Raw genomic sequence first — 19,149 nt, 5'->3', positions numbered from 1 at the left:
GTGTGCAAAGCTGCTAAAAGCAGCTTGCGAGCGAACAACTCGGAATGAGGGCCATGGTTTTGCCCAACTGCTAACAAATTTCCTGCTGCGATCAACTCGGAATTACCCCAGGCTTGCCTACCCTCCCGCATTCAGCGGGAGGCTCCCGATTTTTACATGAGCCTCCCGCTGCCCCGCAAACCTCAGCAGACCTCCCGGTTTTTATTTCCCTCTCCGCAAATCTGGATTTCTCACGCGTGGCAGCGGGGGTCAGGGACTGCATGTTAGACGTAATGACGCCTGGCGTCATATTACATAAAGGTCGGCCACCGCGGGGTTGTGTGGGTAGCCGTGGCCGAGCTGCAGTGCACTGAGAGAGAGGAAGTGTGGGCGGCAGCTGTATGGAGGAGGCACACACAAGGAGGAAGTGAGAGAGATGCGATGACTCGTCTCCCGGCAGCATCAGGAAGTGCTGATGAGTCAGCTGCCTGTCAGAGAGGAGCTGAGACTGCGGAGGACAGGAAAGAGGGGGGCTCTTCTGCTACTGTAAGTAACTAACTAATGGGGGGAGCTGGATAGGGGAACAGGAGCCCTATAAGGAACATACAAGTGGTGGTGGGGAGGTTGTGACTCATTAGCCATAATAAAGAAAAGAGGTGGTCACTACACAGACTGATGGCTCACTATATGCAGACAGAGAGAGGGGTCAGTACAGGGGATATACAGACATGGGGGTCAGTACAGGGGATATACAGACATGGGGGTCAGTACAGGGAATATACAGACATGGGGGTCAGTACAGGGGATATACAGACATGGGGGTCAGTACAGGGAATATACAGACATGGGGGTCAGTACAGGGGATATACAGACATGGGGGTCAGTACAGGGGATATACAGACATGGGGGTCAGTACAGGGGATATACAGACATGGGGGTCAGTACAGGGGATATACAGACATGGGGTTCAGTACAGGGGATATACAGACATGGGGGTCAGTACAGGGGATATACAGACATGGGTGTCAGTACAGGGAATATACAGACATGGGGGTCAGTACAGGGAATATACAGACATGGGGGTCAGTACAGGGGATATACAGACATGGGGGTCAGTACAGGGAATATACAGACATGGGGGTCAGTACAGGGGATATACAGACATGGGGGTCAGTACAGGGAATATACAGACATGGGGGTCAGTACAGGGAATATACAGATATAGGGGTGAGTATGGGGAATATACAGATATAGGGGTGAGTATGGGGAATATACAGATATAGGGGTGAGTACGGGGAATATACAGACACAGGGGTGAGTACGGGGAGTATACAGATATAGGGGTGAGTACGGGGAATATACAGATATAGGGGTGAGTTTGGGGATATATACAGATAAGGGAGGTCACTACGGGGAATATACGGACAAGGGGGTCAGTACGGGGGAATGTGCAGACAGAGGGATTTGCTATACAGAAAATACAAGGGGGACCACAACACAAGTCACCTTTTCAAGGGGTAACATTTTATATTTGCTCTTGGCGCCCTTGACCCTTGTTACTCTTCTTGATAGCAGAATTCTTGGTTTGCATCCTCTCTGAGATGAATTTCGTCATACCACACACTTATTTGTATGAACAGCACTAATAGAGCACGTTATGTGAATGCGGGATTGATACCTGACGCTTTATTTGAATAGCACTGCTGGCGTATTCATGTAAAATACTCTGATACTTAGGAGTTTATTTTTTCTGCAGACAATACAACGAATATAAATATATGTGAAAGCAGTGTTGAACGGCTGCTATACAAAATTATGTGACGACTTTATTGCTCTGGACGTATAATATCAGTGTGTTTGTATGTAAAGGTGGAGCAAGCCGCTCCCTTTGGGTGGAACATGACACGCCCCCTCAATGGCGCACGGTGCATTCTACTATCACCTACAATCTCCCTGAAACTATTTTTCAAAAGTAGGCAAGTATGAATTACCCCCAATGTCAGAATGTCTGGGACAGTGTAAGCCTATCGGGGAAATGTCTGCCTGCCTGAAATAATGTAAGCATGCCTGGGACAGTGTCACACTGTATGGTTCAAAAACAGCCTGACTGGGACAATGTCAGATTGTCTTGGGCAATGTCAGAAGGACTGGGACAATATTACAAAGGCTGGGACAATGGCCCTCATTCCGAGTTGATCGCTCGCTAGCTGCTTTTAGCAGCCGTGCACAGGCTATGCTGCTGCCCTCTGGGACTGTATCTTAGCTTAGCAGAAGTGCGACCAAAAGGTTAGCAGAACTGCTCGTAAAAATTTTCATGCAGTTTCTGAGCAGCTCAAAACCTACTCCTACCTTGCGATCACTTCACTCAGTTTAGTTCCTGCTTTGACGTCACAAACACGCCCTGCGTTCGGCCAGCCACTCCCCCGTTTCCCCAGGCATGCCTGTGTTTTTACCTGACACGCCTGCGTCTTTTAGCACACTCCCGGAAAACGGCCAGTTACCACCCAGAAACACCCACTTCCTGTCAATCACTCACCGATCAACAGAGCGACAGAAAAACGACGTTCGCCCTTGTGTAAAACTGCATAGTTTTGTGTGAAAGTACTTCGCGCGTGCGTACTGCGGCCCGTACGCATGCGCAGAAATGCAGATTTTTCACCTAATCGCCACGCTGCAACCGAAAGCAGCTAGCGATCAACTCGGAATGAGGGCCAATGTCAGACTGCCTGGGACAATGTTAGACTGCCTGGGACAGTGTCAGTGTGTCTGGGACAATGTCAGAGTGGGACAATATCAGAATGGGTGGGTCTGGGACTATGTCAGTGTTTCTGGGACTATGTCAGTGTGTCTGGGACTATGTCAGTGTGTCTGGGACTATGTATGTCAGTGTGTCTGGGACTATGTATGTCAGAGTGTCTGGGACTATGTATGTCAGTGGATCTGGGACTATGTCAGTGTGTCTGGGACTATGTATGTCAGAGTGTCTGGGACTATGTCAGTGGATCTGGGACTATGTCAGTGTGTCTGGGACTATGTCAGTGTGTCTGGGACTATGTATGTCAGTGTGTCTGGGACTATGTATGTCAGTGTGTCTGGGACTGTATGTCAGTGTGTCTGGGACTATCTATGTCAGTGTGTCTGGGACTATGTCAGTGTGTTTGGGACTATGTATGTCAGTGTGTCTGGGACTATGTATGTCAGTGTGTCTGGGACTATGTATGTCAGTGTGTCTGGGACTGTATGTCAGTGTGTCTGGGACTATCTATGTCAGTGTGTCTGGGACTATCTATGTCAGTGTGTCTGGGACTATGTATGTCAGTGTGTCTGGGACTATGTATGTCAGTGTGTCTGGGACTATGTATGTCAGTGTGTCTGGGACTATGTATGTCAGTGTGTCTGGAACTATGTATGTCAGTGTGTCTGGGACTATGTATGTCAGTGTGTCTGGGACTATGTATGTATGTCAGTGTGTCTGGGACTATGTATGTCAGTGTGTCTGGGACTATGTATGTCAGTGTGTCTGGGACTATGTCAGGCTGTCTGGCGCAATATAAGAATGGCTGGGACAATGAAAGATCAAGCTTGGTAAATCTGAAAGCTCTGCAGCCCCCATAGAAACCTATGTGGGCTCCGGCTGTTATTAGAGATGGTGATCCATCCTTCATACATTTGGGGGAATAGCTGTTTTCGGGGGAATATCCTGCACAGTGGCGCCGAGAGAGGGGGGCAGAAGGTACACATTACCTGGGCACAGGTCTGATGGAGAGGCCCAGTGGGGGCCCAGGCTCCCCCCACCTCCTTACCTGGGAGCAGCAGCTGCAGCTTTTCTGCTCAGACCAGCACTCACTGCTGTGTGCTAGGCTGCAGTGTGGCCAGGGAAGTGCTTAAAATAAAATAAAATCTATTTCTTTCCAATGGTGCCTGGCCATGCCTCCTGTGATTAGGCCATGCTCCTGAAAAGTACCTGGGCTCAGCCAGGCTCCCTCCCTGGCTGGGAGGCATGCCATTCTCCAGTGAGTGGTTGCTTCTCATCAGAATCACTTTATTGCCAAGTATATCAATACACCATACACAAGGAATTTGTTTCCGATAGCCACCGCTCTAAGACAGTATACATACTTAACAAGACCAAAACACACATAGGGAATAGCAGCATGATAGGCATGTAGATACATGTGCCAGGTTGAACTGCAAATGGAATGGGCTAGTCGCCCATCGAATTTATTAGGGTAGTTGCTTGGGGGGAAAAAACTGTTCCTGTGTCTGGCGGTTCCCACCAGTTGCAAGCCGTACCGCCAGTGGCGTAAGTTCGTCCCAGGAGTCCGGAGGCAAGATAAATATTGGTGCCCCCCTATTTCCTATATTAAGATAAATATATGTATGTGTGTGTATGTGTGCGTATTGTGTGTGGAGTGTTCTGAAAAAAATGTATATACTGTATTTATACATTTTCTCTGACGTCCTAAGTGGATGCTGGGGACTCCGTAAGGACCATGGGGAATAGCGGCTCCGCAGGAGAAAGGGCACAAAAGTAAAAGCTTTAGGATCAGGTGGTGTGCACTGGCTCCTCCCCCTATGACCCTCCCCCAAGCCTCAGTTAGGTTTTTGTGCCCGGCCGAGAAGGGTGCAATCTAGGTGGCTCTCCTAAAGAGCTGCTTAGAGTAAAAGTTTTGTTAGGTTTTTTATTTTCAGTGAGTCCTGCTGGCAACAGGCTCACTGCAACGAGGGACTTAGGGGAGAAGAAGTGAACTCACCTGCGTGCAGGATGGATTGGCTTCTTAGGCTACTGGACACTAGCTCCAGAGGGACGATCACAGGTACAGCCTGGATGGGTCACCGGAGCCGCGCCGCCGACCCCCTTGCAGATGCTGAAGAGAGAAGAGGTCCAGAAATCGGCGGCTGAAGACTTCCCAGTCTTCTTAAGGTAGCGCACAGCACGGCAGCTGTGCGCCATTGCTCTCAGCACACTTCACACCAACGGTCACTGAGGGTGCAGGGCGCTGGGGGGGGCGCCCTGGGCAGCAATGAAAGTACCTATGCTGGCTAAAAATACATCACATATAGCCTCTGGGGCTATATGGATGTATTTAACCCCTGCCAGGTTGTCAGAAAAACGGGAGAAGAAGCCCGCCGAAAAGGGGGCGGGGCCTATTCTCCTCAGCACACAGCGCCATTTTCCTACACAGCTCCGCTGCTAGGAAGGCTCCCAGGCTCTCCCCTGCACTGCACTACAGAAACAGGGTTAAAACAGAGAGGGGGGGGCATTTTGTGTGGCGATATTATAATATATTAAGATGCTATAAGGGAAAACACTTATATAAGGTTGTCCCTGTATAATTATAGCGTTTTGGTGTGTGCTGGCAAACTCTCCCTCTGTCTCCCCAAAGGGCTAGTGGGGTCCTGTCCTCTATCAGAGCATTCCCTGTGTGTGTGCTGTGTGTCGGTACGTGTGTGTCGACATGTATGAGGACGATGTTGGTGAGGAGGCGGAGCAATTGCCTGTAATGGTGATGTCACTCTCTAGGGAGTCGACACCGGAATGGATGGCTTATTTAGGGAATTACGTGATAATGTCAACACGCTGCAAGGTCGGTTGACGACATGAGACGGCCGGCAAACCAATTAGTACCTGTCCAGGCGTCTCAAACACCGTCAGGGGCTTTAAAACGCCCATTACCTCAGTCGGTCGACACAGACACGGACACTGACTCCAGTGTCGACGGTGAAGAAACAAACGTATTTTCCATTAGGGCCACACGTTACATGTTAAGGGCAATGAAGGAGGTGTTACATATTTCTGATACTACAAGTACCACAAAAAGGTATTATGTGGGGTGTGAAAAAACTACCTGTAGTTTTTCCTGAATCAGATAAATTAAATGAAACACCCCCTAGGGTGGATAAGGCGCTCACACGCTTATCAAAACAAGTGGCGTTACCATCTCCAGATACGGCCGCCCTCAAGGAGCCAGCTGATAGGAGGCTGGAAAATATCCTAAAAAGTATATACACACATACTGGTGTTATACTGCGACCAGCGATCGCCTCAGCCTGGATGTGCAGCGCTGGGGTGGCTTGGTCGGATTCCCTGACTGAAAATATTGATACCCTTGACAGGGACAGTATTTTATTGACTATAGAGCATTTAAAAGATGCATTTCTATATATGCGAGATGCACAGAGGGATATTTGCACTCTGGCATCAAGAGTAAGTGCGATGTCCATGTCTGCCAGAAGATGTTTATGGACACGACAGTGGTCAGGTGATGCAGATTCCAAACGGCACATGGAAGTATTGCCGTATAAAGGGGAGGAGTTATTTGGGGTCGGTCCATCGGACCTGGTGGCCACGGCAACAGCTGGAAAATCCACCTTTTTTACCCCAAGTCACATCTCAGCAGAAAAAGACTAGAGATGAGCGCCGGAAATTTTTCGGGTTTTGTGTTTTGGTTTTGGGTTCGGTTCCGCGGCCGTGTTTTGGGTTCGACCGCGTTTTGGCAAAACCTCACCGAATTTTTTTTGTCGGATTCGGGTGTGTTTTGGATTCGGGTGTTTTTTTCCAAAAAACCTAAAAAACAGCTTAAATCATAGAATTTGGCGGTCATTTTGATCCCAAAGTATTATTAACCTCAAAAACCATAATTTCCACTCATTTTCAGTCTATTCTGAATACCTCACACCTCACAATATTATTTTTAGTCCTAAAATTTGCACCGAGGTCGCTGTGTGAGTAAGATAAGCGACCCTAGTGGCCGACACAAACACCGGGCCCATCTAGGAGTGGCACTGCAGTGTCACGCAGGATGGCCCTTCCAAAAAACCCTCCCCAAACAGCACATGACGCAAAGAAAAAAAGAGGCGCAATGAGGTAGCTGTGTGAGTAAGATTAGCGACCCTAGTGGCCGACACAAACACCGGTCCCATCTAGGAGTGGCACTGCAGTGTCACGCAGGATGTCCCTTCCAAAAAACCCTCCCCAAACAGCACATGACGCAAAGAAAAAAAGAGGCGCAATGAGGTAGCTGTGTGAGTAAGATAAGCGACCCTAGTGGCCGACACAAACACCGGGCCCATCTAGGAGTGTCACTGCAGTGTCACGCAGGATGTCCCTTCCAAAAAACCCTCCCCAAACAGCACATGACGCAAAGAAAAAAAGAGGCGCAATGAGGTAGCTGTGTGAGTAAGATAAGCGACCCTAGTGGCCGACACAAACACCGGGCCCATCTAGGAGTGGCACTGCAGTGTCACGCAGGATGTCCCTTCCAAAAAACCCTCCCCAAACAGCACATGACGCAAAGAAAAAGAAAAGAAAAAAGAGGTGCAAGATGGAATTGTCCTTGGGCCCTCCCACCCACCCTTATGTTGTATAAACAAAACAGGACATGCACACTTTAACCAACCCATCATTTCAGTGACAGGGTCTGCCACACGACTGTGACTGATATGACGGGTTGGTTTGGACCCCCCCCAAAAAAGAAGCAATTAATCTCTCCTTGCACAAACTGGCTCTACAGAGGCAAGATGTCCACCTCATCATCACCCTCCGATATATCACCGTGTACATCCCCCTCCTCACAGATTATCAATTCGTCCCCACTGGAATCCACCATCTCAGCTCCCTGTGTACTTTGTGGAGGCAATTGCTGCTGGTCAATGTCTCCGCGGAGGAATTGATTATAATTCATTTTAATGAACATCATCTTCTCCACATTTTCTGGATGTAACCTCGTACGCCGATTGCTGACAAGGTGAGCGGCGGCACTAAACACTCTTTCGGAGTACACACTTGTGGGAGGGCAACTTAGGTAGAATAAAGCCAGTTTGTGCAAGGGCCTCCAAATTGCCTCTTTTTCCTGCCAGTATAAGTACGGACTGTGTGACGTGCCTACTTGGATGCGGTCACTCATATAATCCTCCACCATTCTATCAATGTTGAGAGAATCATATGCAGTGACAGTAGACGACATGTCCGTAATCGTTGTCAGGTCCTTCAGTCCGGACCAGATGTCAGCATCAGCAGTCGCTCCAGACTGCCCTGCATCACCGCCAGCGGGTGGGCTCGGAATTCTGAGCCTTTTCCTCGCACCCCCAGTTGCGGGAGAATGTGAAGGAGGAGATGTTGACAGGTCGCGTTCCGCTTGACATGACAATTTTGTCACCAGCAGGTCTTTCAACACCAGCAGACTTGTGTCTGCCGGAAAGAGAGATCCAAGGTAGGCTTTAAATCTAGGATCGAGCACGGTGGCCAAAATGCAGTGCTCTGATTTCAACAGATTGACCACCCGTGAATCCTTGTTAAGCGAATTAAGGGCTCCATCCACAAGTCCCACATGCCTAGCGGAATCGCTCCGTGTTAGCTCCTCCTTCAATGTCTCCAGCTTCTTCTGCAAAAGCCTGATGAGGGGAATGACCTGACTCAGGCTGGCAGTGTCTGAACTGACTTCACGTGTGGCAAGTTCAAAGGGCATCAGAACCTTGCACAACGTTGAAATCATTCTCCACTGCGCTTGAGACAGGTGCATTCCACCTACTATATCGTGCTCAATTGTATAGGCTTGAATGGCCTTTTGCTGCTCCTCCAACCTCTGAAGCATATAGAGGGTTGAATTCCACCTCGTTACCACTTCTTGCTTCAGATGATGGCAGGGCAGGTTCAGTAGTTTTTGGTGGTGCTCCAGTCTTCTGTACGTGGTGCCTGTACGCCGAAAGTGTCCCGCAATTCTTCTGGCCACCGACAGCATCTCTTGCACGCCCCTGTCGTTTTTTAAAAAATTCTGCACCACCAAATTCAAGGTATGTGCAAAACATGGGACGTGCTGGAATTTGCCCATATTTAATGCACACACAATATTGCTGGCGTTGTCCGATGCCACAAATCCACAGGAGAGTCCAATTGGGGTAAGCCATTCCGCGATGATCTTCCTCAGTTGCCGTAAGAGGTTTTCAGCTGTGTGCGTATTCTGGAAAGCGGTGATACAAAGCGTAGCCTGCCTAGGAAAGAGTTGGCGTTTGCGAGATGCTGCTACTGGTGCCGCCGCTGCTGTTCGTGCGGCGGGAGTCCATACATCTACCCAGTGGGCTGTCACAGTCATATAGTCCTGACCCTGCCCTGCTCCACTTGTCCACATGTCCGTGGTTAAGTGGACATTGGGTACAACTGCATTTTTTAGGACACTGGTGAGTCTTTTTCTGACGTCCGTGTACATTCTCGGTATCGCCTGCCTAGAGAAGTGGAACCTAGATGGTATTTGGTAACGGGGGCACACTGCCTCAATAAATTGTCTAGTTCCCTGTGAACTAACGGCGGATACCGGACGCACGTCAAACACCAACATAGTTGTCAAGGCCTCAGTTATCCGCTTTGCAGCAGGATGACTGCTGTGATATTTCATCTTCCTCGCAAAGGACTGTTGAACAGTCAATTGCTTACTGGAAGTAGTACAAGTGGGCTTACGACTTCCCCTCTGGGATGACCATCGACTCCCAGCAGCAACAACAGCAGCGCCAGCAGCAGTAGGCGTTACACGCAAGGATGCATCGGAGGAATCCCAGGCAGGAGAGGACTCGTCAGAATTGCCAGTGACATTGCCTGCAGGACTATTGGCATTCCTGGGGAAGGAGGAAATTGACACTGAGGGAGTTGGTGGGGTGGTTTGCGTGAGCTTGGTTACAAGAGGAAGGGATTTACTGGTCAGTGGACTGCTTCCGCTGTCACCCAAAGTTTTTGAACTTGTCACTGACTTATTATGAATGCGCTGCAGGTGACGTATAAGGGAGGATGTTCCGAGGTGGTTAACGTCCTTACCCCTACTTATTACAGCTTGACAAAGGGAACACACGGCTTGACCCCTGTTGTCCGCATTTCTGGTGAAATACTTCCACACCGAAGAGCTGATTTTTTTGGTATTTTCACCAGGCATGTCAACGGCCATATTCCTACCACGGACAACAGGTGTCTCCCCGGGTGCCTGACTTAAACAAACCACCTCACCATCAGAATCCTCCTGGTCAATTTCCTCCCCAGCGCCAGCAACACCCATATCCTCCTCATCCTGGTGTACTTCAACACTGACATCTTCAATCTGACTATCAGGAACTGGACTGCGGGTGCTCCTTCCATCACTTGCAGGGGGCGTGCAAATGGTGGAAGGCGCATGCTCTTCACGTCCAGTGTTGGGAAGGTCAGGCATCGCAACCGACACAATTGGAGTCGGACTCTCCTTGTGGATTTGGGATTTCGAAGAACGCACAGTTCTTTGCGGTGCTACTGCTTTTGCCAGCTTTAGTCTTTTCATTTTTCTAGCGAGAGGCTGAGTGCTTCCATCCTCATGTGAAGCTGAACCACTAGCCATGAACATAGGCCAGGGCCTCAGCCGTTCCTTGCCACTCCGTGTGGTAAATGGCATATTGGCAAGTTTACGCTTCTCCTCCGACAATTTTATTTTAGGTTTTGGAGTCCTTTTTTTACTGATATTTGGTGTTTTGGATTTGACATGCTCTGTACTATGACATTGGGCATCGGCCTTGGCAGACGACGTTGCTGGCATTTCATCGTCTCGGCCATGACTAGTGGCAGCAGCTTCAGCACGAGGTGGAAGTGGATCTTGATCTTTCCCTAATTTTGGAACCTCAACATTTTTGTTCTCCATATTTTAATAGGCACAACTAAAAGGCACCTCAGGTAAACAATGGAGATGGATGGATTGGATACTAGTATACAATTATGGACGGGCTGCCGAGTGCCGACACAGAGGTAGCCACAGCCGTGAACTACCGCACTGTACTGTGTCTGCTGCTAATATATAGACTGGTTGATAAAGAGATAGTATACTCGTAACTAGTATGTATGTATAAAGAAAGAAAAAAAAAACACGGTTAGGTGGTATATACAATTATGGACGGGCTGCCGAGTGCCGACACAGAGGTAGCCACAGCCGTGAACTACCGCACTGTACTGTGTCTGCTGCTAATATATAGACTGGTTGATAAAGAGATAGTATACTCGTAACTAGTATGTATGTATAAAGAAAGAAAAAAAAACCACGGTTAGGTGGTATATACAATTATGGACGGGCTGCCGAGTGCCGACACAGAGGTAGCCACAGCCGTGAACTACCGCACTGTACTGTGTCTGCTGCTAATATAGACTGGTTGATAAAGAGATAGTATACTCGTAACTAGTATGTATGTATAAAGAAAGGAAAAAAAACCACGGTTAGGTGGTATATACAATTATGGACGGGCTGCCGAGTGCCGACACAGAGGTAGCCACAGCCGTGAACTACCGCACTGTACTGTGTCTGCTGCTAATATATAGACTGGTTGATAAAGAGATAGTATACTCGTAACTAGTATGACTATAAAGAAAGAAAAAAAAACCACGGTTAGGTGGTATATACAATTATGGACGGGCTGCCGAGTGCCGACACAGAGGTAGCCACAGCCGTGAACTACCGCACTGTACTGTGTCTGCTGCTAATATATAGACTGGTTGATAAAGAGATAGTATACTCGTAACTAGTATGTATGTATAAAGAAAGAAAAAAAAACCACGGTTAGGTGGTATATACAATTATGGACGGGCTGCCGAGTGCCGACACAGAGGTAGCCACAGCCGTGAACTACCGCACTGTACTGTGTCTGCTGCTAATATAGACTGGTTGATAAAGAGATAGTATACTCGTAACTAGTATGTATGTATAAAGAAAGAAAAAAAAACCACGGTTAGGTGGTATATACAATTATGGACGGGCTGCCGAGTGCCGACACAGAGGTAGCCACAGCCGTGAACTACCGCACTGTACTGTGTCTGCTGCTAATATAGACTGGTTGATAAAGAGATAGTATACTCGTAACTAGTATGACTATAAAGAAAGAAAAAAAAAACCACGGTTAGGTGGTATATACAATTATGGACGGGCTGCCGAGTGCCGACACAGAGGTAGCCACAGCCGTGAACTACCGCACTGTACTGTGTCTGCTGCTAATATATAGACTGGTTGATAAAGAGATAGTATACTCGTAACTAGTATGTATGTATAAAGAAAGAAAAAAAAACCACGGTTAGGTGGTATATACAATTATGGACGGGCTGCCGAGTGCCGACACAGAGGTAGCCACAGCCGTGAACTACCGCACTGTACTGTGTCTGCTGCTAATATAGACTGGTTGATAAAGAGATAGTATACTCGTAACTAGTATGACTATAAAGAAAGAAAAAAAAACCACGGTTAGGTGGTATATACAATTATGGACGGGCTGCCGAGTGCCGACACAGAGGTAGCCACAGCCGTGAACTACCGCACTGTACTGTGTCTGCTGCTAATATATAGACTGGTTGATAAAGAGATAGTATACTCGTAACTAGTATGTATGTATAAAGAAAGAAAAAAAAACCACGGTTAGGTGGTATATACAATTATGGACGGGCTGCCGAGTGCCGACACAGAGGTAGCCACAGCCGTGAACTACCGCACTGTACTGTGTCTGCTGCTAATATAGACTGGTTGATAAAGAGATAGTATACTCGTAACTAGTATGTATGTATAAAGAAAGAAAAAAAAACCACGGTTAGGTGGTATATACAATTATGGACGGGCTGCCGAGTGCCGACACAGAGGTAGCCACAGCCATGAACTACCGCACTGTACTGTGTCTGCTGCTAATATATAGACTGGTTGATAAAGAGATAGTATACTCGTAACTAGTATGTATGTATATAGAAAGAAAAAAAAACCACGGTTAGGTGGTATATACAATTATGGACGGGCTGCCGAGTGCCGACACAGAGGTAGCCACAGCCGTGAACTACCGCACTGTACTGTGTCTGCTGCTAATATATAGACTGGTTGATAAAGAGATAGTATACTCGTAACTAGTATGTATGTATAAAGAAAGAAAAAAAAACCACGGTTAGGTGGTATATACAATTATGGACGGGCTGCCGAGTGCCGACACAGAGGTAGCCACAGCCGTGAACTACCGCACTGTACTGTGTCTGCTGCTAATATAGACTGGTTGATAAAGAGATAGTATACTCGTAACTAGTATGTATGTATAAAGAAAGAAAAAAAAACCACGGTTAGGTGGTATATACAATTATGGACGGGCTGCCGAGTGCCGACACAGAGGTAGCCACAGCCGTGAACTACCGCACTGTACTGTGTCTGCTGCTAATATAGACTGGTTGATAAAGAGATAGTATACTCGTAACTAGTATGACTATAAAGAAAGAAAAAAAAACCACGGTTAGGTGGTATATACAATTATGGACGGGCTGCCGAGTGCCGACACAGAGGTAGCCACAGCCGTGAACTACCGCACTGTACTGTGTCTGCTGCTAATATAGACTGGTTGATAAAGAGATAGTATACTACTAATATTATATATACTGGTGGTCAGGTCACTGGTCACTAGTCACACTGGCAGTGGCACTCCTGCAGCAAAAGTGTGCACTGTTTAATTTTAATATAATATTATGTACTCCTGGCTCCTGCTATAACCTATAACTGGCACTGCAGTGCTCCCCAGTCTCCCCCACAATTATAAGCTGTGTGAGCTGAGCACAGTCAGATATATATATACATTGATGCAGCACACTGGGCTGAGCAGTGCACACAGATATGGTATGTGACTGAGTCACTGTGTGTATCGTTTTTTTCAGGCAGAGAACGGATATATTAAATAAAACAAACAACTGCACTGTCTGGTGGTCACTGTGGTCGTCAGTCACTAAACTCTGCACTCTCTTCTACAGTATCACAACCTCAGGTCAATCTCTCTCTCTCTCTCTCAACCCTAATCTAAATGGAGAGGACGCCAGCCACGTCCTCTCCCTATCAATCTCAATGCACGTGTGAAAATGGCGGCGACGCGCGGCTCCTTATATAGAATCCGAGTCTCGCGAGAATCCGACAGCGTCATGATGACGTTCGGGCGCGCTCGGGTTAACCGAGCAAGGCGGGAGGATCCGAGTCTGCTCGGACCCGTGAAAAAAACATGAAGTTCGTGCGGGTTCGGATTCAGAGAAACCGAACCCGCTCATCTCTAAAAAAGACACCGTCTTTTCAGCCTCAGTCCTTTCGTCCCCATAAGGGCAAGCGGGCAAAAGGCCAGTCATATCTGCCCAGGGGTAGAGGAAAGGGAAGAAGACTGCAGCAGGCAGCTCCTTCCCAGGAACAGAAGCCCTCCACCGCTTCTGCCAAGTCCTCAGCATGACGCTGGGGCCGTACAAGCGGACTCAGGTGCGGTGGGGGGTCGTCTCAAGAGTTTCAGCGCGCAGTGGGCTCACTCGCAAGTGGACCCCTGGATCCTACAAGTAGTATCCCAGGGGTACAGATTGGAAGTTCGAGACGTCTCCCCCTCGCAGGTTCCTGAAGTCTGCTTTACCAACGTCTCCCTCCGACAGGGAGGCAGTATTGGAAACAATTCACAAGCTGTATTCCCAGCAGGTGATAATCAAAGTACCCCTCCTACAACAAGGAAAGGGGTATTATTCCACACTATTTGTGGTACTGAAGCCAGACGGCTCGGTGAGACCTATTCTAAATCTGAAATCTTTGAACACTTACATACAAAGGTTCAAATCAAGATGGAGTCACTCAGAGCAGTGATAGCGAACCAGGAAGAAGGGGACTATATGGTGTCCCTGGACATCAAGGATGCTTACCTCCATGTCCCAATTTGCCCTTCTCACCAAGGGTACCTCAGGTTCGTGGTACAGAACTGTCACTATCAGTTTCAGACGCTGCCGTTTGGATTGTCCACGGCACCCCGGGTCTTTACCAAGGTAATGGCCGAAATGATGATTCTTCTTCAAAGAAAAGGCGTCTTAATTATCCCTTACTTGGACGATCTCCTGATAAGGGCAAGGTCCAGAGAACAGTTGGAGGTCGGAGTAGCACTATCTCAAGTAGTTCTACGACAGCACGGGTGGATTCTAAATATTCCAAAATCGCAGCTGATTCCGACGACACGTCTGCTGTTCCTAGGGATGATTCTGGACACAGTCCAGAAAAAGGTGTTTCTCCCGGAGGAGAAAGCCAGGGAGTTATCCGAGCTAGTTAGGAACCTCCTAGAACCAGGCCAAGTGTCAGTGCATCAATGCACAAGAGTCCTGGGAAAAATGGTGGCTTCTTACGAAGCGATTCCATTCGGCAGATTTCACGCAAGAATTTTTCAGTGGGATCTGCTGGACGAATGGTCCGGATCGCATCTTCAGATGCATCAGCGGATAATCCTGTCTCCAAGGACAAGGGTGTCTCTTCTGTGGTGGCTGCAGAGTGCTCATCTACTAGAGGGCAGCAGATTCGGCATTCAGGACTGGGTCCTGGTGACCACGGATGCCAGCCTGAGAGGCTGGGGAGCAGTCACACAGGGAAGAAATTTCCAAGGAGTGTGGTCAAGTCTGGAGACTTCTCTCCACATAAATATACTGGAGCTAAGGGCAATTTACAATGCTCTGAGCCTAGGAAGACCTCTGCTTCAAAGTCAACCGGTGTTGATCCAGTCGGACAACATCACGGCAGTCGCCCACGTAAACAGACAGGGCGGCACAAGAAGCAGGAGGGCAATGGCAGCAAGGATTCTTCGCTGGGCGAAAAATCATGTGATAACACTGTCAGCGGTGTTCATTCCGGGAGTGGACAACTGGGAAGCAGACTTCCTCAGCAGGCACGACCTCCACCCGGGAGAGTGGGGACTTCATCTGGAAGTCTTCCACATGATTGTGAACCGTTGGGAAAGACCAAAGGTGGACATGATGGCGTCCCGTCTGAACAAAAAACTGGACAGGTATTGCGCCAGGTCAAGAGACCCTCAGGCAATAGCAGGGACGCTCTGGTAACAACGTGGGTGTACCAGTCGGTGTATGTGTTCCCTCCTCTGCCTCTCATACCCAAGGTACTGAGAATTATAAGACGGAGAGGAGTAAGAACTATACTCGTGGCTCCGGATTGGCCAAGAAGGACTTGGTACCCGGAACTTCAAGAGATACTAAGAAGGGACTTGCTTCAGCAAGGATCATGTCTTTTCCAAGTCTTACCGCGGCTGCGTTTGACGGCATGGCGGTTGAACGCCGGATCCTAAGGGAAAAAGGCATTCCGGAAGAGGTCATCCCTACCCTGGTCAGAGCCAGGAAGGAGGTGACCGCACAACATTATCACCACATTTGGCGAAAATATGTTGCATGGTGTGAGGCCAGGAAGGCCCCACGGAGGAATTTCAACTCGGTCGATTCCTGCATTTCCTGCAAACAGGAGTGTCTATGGGCCTCAAATTGGGGTCCATTAAGGTTCAAATTTCGGCCCTGTCGATTTTCTTCCAGAAAGAATTGGCTTCAGTTCCTGAAGTCCAGAAGTTTGTCAAGGGAGTACTGCATATACAACCCCCTTTTGTGCCTCCAGTGGCACTGTGGGATCTCAACGTAGTTCTGGGATTCCTCAAATCACATTGGTTTAAACCGCTCAAATCTGTGGATTTGAAATATCTCACATGGAAAGTGACCATGCTGTTGGCCCTGGCCTCGGCCAGGCGAGTGTCAGAATTGGCGGCTTTGTCTCACAAAAGCCCATATCTGATTGTCCATTCGGACAGGGCAGAGCTGCGGACTCGTCCCCAGTTTCTCCCTAAGGTGGTGTCAGCGTTTCACCTGAACCAGCTTATTGTGGTACCTGCGGCTACTAGGGACTTGGAGGACTCCAAGTTGCTAGATGTTGTCAGGGCCCTGAAAATATATGTTTCCAGGACGGCTGGAGTCAGGAAAACTGACTTGCTGTTATCCTGTATGCACCCAACAAACTGGGTGCTCTTGCTTCTAAGCAGACGATTGCTAGTTGGATGTGTAGTACAATTCAGCTTGCACATTCTGTGGCAGGCCTGCCACAGCCAAAATATGTAAATGCCCATTCCACAAGGAAGGTGGGCTCATCTTGGGCGGCTGCCCGAGGGGTCTCGGCTTTACAACTTTGCCGAGCTGCTACTTGGTCAGGGGCAAACACGTTTGCAAAATTCTACAAATTTGATACCCTGGCTGAGGAGGACCTGGAGTTCTCTCATTCGGTGCTGCAGAGTCATCCGCACTCTCCCGCCCGTTTGGGAGCTTTGGTATAATCCCCATGGTCCTTACGGAGTCCCCAGCATCCACTTAGGACGTCAGAGAAAATAAGAATTTACTTACCGATAATTCTATTTCTCGTAGTCCGTAGTGGATGCTGGCCTCCCATCCCAAGTGCGGATTGTCTGCAATACTTGTACATAGTTATTGTTAACTAAAACGGGTTATTATTGTTGTGAGCCATCTTTTCAGAGGCTCCGCTGTTATCATGCTGTTAACTGGGTTCAGATCACAGGTTGTACAGTGTGATTGGTGTGGCTGGTATGAGTCTTACCCGGGATTCAAAATCCTTCCTTATTGTGCACGCTCGTCCGGGCACAGTATCCTAACTGAGGCTTGGAGGAGGGTCATAGGGGGAGGAGCCAGTGCACACCACCTGATCCTAAAGCTTTTACTTTTGTGCCCTGTCTCCTGCGGAGCCGCTATTCCCCATGGTCCTTACGGAGTCCCCAGCATCCACTACGGACTACGAGAAATAGAATTATCGGTAAGTAAATTCTTATTTTAATTGTCTTTTATTTTAAATCACACATTTCTTAGCAGTCATACCCAGGATTAGAACCCATGACCTGTTACACTAACAGCAGACACCTCACTGATGAAGCTATTTGCTCCTGTAGAGGAAGCCTGAGAATTCTAACTATATGAAGTAGTGATGAGCGGGTTCGGTTTCTCCGAAACCGAACCCCCCCGAACTTCACCCTTTTTACACGGGTCCGAGCCATACTCGGATTCTCCCGTATGGCTCAGTAAACCCGAGCGCGCCCGAACGTCATCATCCCGCTGTCGGATTCTCGCGAGATTCGGATTCTATATAAGCAGCCGTGCGTCGCCGCCATTTTCACTCGTGCATTGGAAATGTTAGGGAGATGACGTGGCTGGCGTCCTCTCCATTTATTCATTGTTGAGTTGATGCAAATATTTGTGCTTGCTTATATCATTGTGGGGACTGGGGAGCAGCTTTATATTAATATAGGAGGAGTACAGTGCAGAGTTTTGCTGATCAGTGACCACCAGTTTTATCCGTTCTCTGCCTGAAAAAAACGCTCCATATCTGTGCTCAGTGTGCTGCATAATATATCTGTGCTCACACTGCTTAATTGTGGGGACTGGGGAGCAGCTGTATTATATAGCAGGAGTACAGTGCAGAGTTTTGCTCACAGTGACCACCAGTATACGTTGTCTGCCTGAAAAACACTCCATATCTGTGCTCAGTGTGCTGCTTTATTGTGGGGACTGGGGAGTCGGGACCACCAGTATAATATTATATAGGAGGAGTACAGTGCAGAGTTTTGCTGACACGGTGACCACCAGTATATATAGCAGTACGGTACGGAAGGCCACTGCTGTACCTACCTCTGTGTCGTCATTAAGTATATTATCCATCTACATTCTAATTCTATACCTGTGGTGCATTTTAGTTTTGCAGTTTGCTGACACAGTGACCACCAGTATATATAGCAGTACGGTACGGAAGGCCACTGCTGTACCTACCTCTGTGTCGTCATTAAGTATACTATCCATCTACATTCTATACCTGTGGTGCATTTTAGTTTTGCAGTTTGCTGACACAGTGACCACCAGTATACTATATAAAATAGCAGTACGGAAGGCCACTGCTGTACCTACCTCTGTGTCGTCATTAAGTATACTATCCATCTACATTCTATACCTGTGGTGCATTTTAGTTTTGCAGTTTGCTGACACAGTGACCACCAGTATATATAGCAGTACGGTACGGAAGGCCACTGCTGTACCTACCTCTGTGTCGTCATTAAGTATACTATCCATCTACATTCTATACCAGTGGTGCATTTTAGTTTTGCAGTTTGCTGACACAGTGTCCACCAGTATATATAGCAGTACGTTACGTAAGGCCACTGCTGTACCTACCTCTGTGTCGTCATTAAGTATACTATCCATCTACATTCTATACCTGTGGTGCATTTTAGTTTTGCAGTTTGCTGACACAGTGACCACCAGTATATATAGCAGTACGGTACGGAAGGCCACTGCTGTACCTACCTCTGTGTCGTCATTAAGTATACTATCCATCT

The 19,149-nt window shown here is 48.1% G+C and overlaps 1 protein-coding gene across 1 annotated transcript in view; it reads left to right on the top strand.

Moving 5' to 3' along the window:
* The first annotated feature begins 444 nt into the window (after nt 1–444).
* Nucleotides 445–19,149, top strand: part of LOC134943405 (uncharacterized) — an 84,953-nt gene continuing 66,248 nt past the window's right edge. Inside the window, exon 1 of the mRNA XM_063932277.1 lies at nt 445–525. Coding sequence (XP_063788347.1) covers nt 455–525 — 71 coding nt within the window. The 5' untranslated portion in view covers nt 445–454. The remainder of the gene's footprint in view (nt 526–19,149) is intronic.

Source organism: Pseudophryne corroboree, chromosome 7 (genome assembly GCF_028390025.1).
Source record: "Pseudophryne corroboree isolate aPseCor3 chromosome 7, aPseCor3.hap2, whole genome shotgun sequence".
Lineage (NCBI taxonomy): Eukaryota > Metazoa > Chordata > Amphibia > Anura > Myobatrachidae > Pseudophryne > Pseudophryne corroboree.
Note: the sequence above shows the minus strand (reverse complement) of the source record. Positions and strands in the feature narration are given on the sequence as shown.